The sequence below is a fragment of the Anarrhichthys ocellatus genome, unplaced genomic scaffold (genome assembly GCF_004355925.1).
Source record: "Anarrhichthys ocellatus isolate YVR2014 unplaced genomic scaffold, GSC_Weel_1.0 scaffold9490, whole genome shotgun sequence".
Taxonomy (NCBI): Eukaryota; Metazoa; Chordata; class Actinopteri; order Perciformes; family Anarhichadidae; genus Anarrhichthys; species Anarrhichthys ocellatus.
In genome coordinates, this window is record NW_022289464.1 from 1 (window position 1) to 1,344 (window position 1,344).

At 35.4% G+C, this 1,344-nt stretch overlaps 1 protein-coding gene across 1 annotated transcript; it reads left to right on the plus strand.

The window, feature by feature from the left end:
- Window positions 1-175: 175 nt before the first annotated feature.
- Window positions 176-1,338, plus strand: LOC116380900 (polypyrimidine tract-binding protein 1-like; the record flags this gene model as incomplete). The annotated part of the gene is made up of 2 exons (XM_031842723.1): window positions 176-287; window positions 938-1,338. Coding segments are annotated over 2 exons (339 nt in total), but the record flags the coding sequence as incomplete, so codon positions are not given.
- Between the last annotated feature and the right edge of the window lie 6 nt (window positions 1,339-1,344).

Sequence of the window (1,344 nt, forward strand, 5' to 3'; positions counted from 1 at the left end):
TGATCTATAGGTAATATAGTCGTAATATATGATCTATAGGTAATATAATTATAATATAGTAACAATATAAAATCATTTAATATAAATTCTTCTAGACTTTTGTTCTGGTCAGAAGTAACTTATCTTCTTATAAAGTATTACGAGTGATATTGAGGTCATCATGTTTGTGTGACGGTGTGTTTGTGTGTTTTCAGGGGTTTATGGGGACGTCCAGAGAGTGAAGATCCTCTTCAACAAGAAGGAAAACGCTCTCGTTCAGATGAGCGACGACACGCAGGCTCAGCTCGGTGCGACACTTTCATTTCCTCTCAAACCGGTTCAGCTGCATTATTATTATTTCTTCTCCTCCTTCTTCTCCTTCTCCTCTTCCTTCATATTTAACTAAGCATTTCCTTGAAAGACGTGTTGGAGAAAGAAAAGGAGAGATTTGTTTATTGAATCTTTAGATGTTAATTAATGATCTCAAAGTGAAAATAGTTTTCACGTGTCAACAGATTATTATTTTAAACTATTATTAATATTTCTGGTTCAATGAAAGTTGATGAGAAATATTTCTAGTAATTTAATGAAAGAAACTATTTAAGAAATCAAAGAAAAAACACGAATAATATTTACAAATAATAATTTAAATGTATAAAGTGACTGCATGTAGAAACTCTAAACTCAGTTAATAAATGAGCGTTAACTGTCATGAATGATATATATATATATATATTATATATTATGATATATAAATAGATTTTAGACGTTTAACTGTTATTTAAAGCTTTGTGACGAACAAAAAACGAGGAAATATACACGTTTTAAAGAAGAAACAAAACATTATAAATAAATACTCACGTTTTATAACTTACTGAAATAAGTTAAATCTAAAATATGTGTCAGTTCTTCAGTATTTTTTTAACCATTGTATTTATTGTTGTTGTTGTTGTTACAGCGATGAGTCACCTGAACGGTCAGCGTCTCCATGGTAACATGATTCGGGTGATGTTGTCCAAACACCCGGTGGTGCAGCTGCCCCGCGGGGGGGCGGGGCAAGAGGAGCAGACGCTGACTCGGGACTTCTCAGGCTCCGCCCTCCACCGCTTCAAAAAGCCCGGATCCAAAAACTTTAACAACATCTTCCCTCCGTCAGCGACGCTGCACCTCTCCAACATCCCGTAACCTCTTTACTTAAACATATTCATACTTCATTCATTTCATAACACGTCCTCACTATGTTTACTTTTTCCTGTGTTTTAAAGTATTTTCATTAACACCAATATTTTTGAAAACGGGTATTTTCTCCTCCATCCATCTCCTCTTATCCGGGGTCGGGTCGCGGTGGCAGCAGGTCAAGCAGGC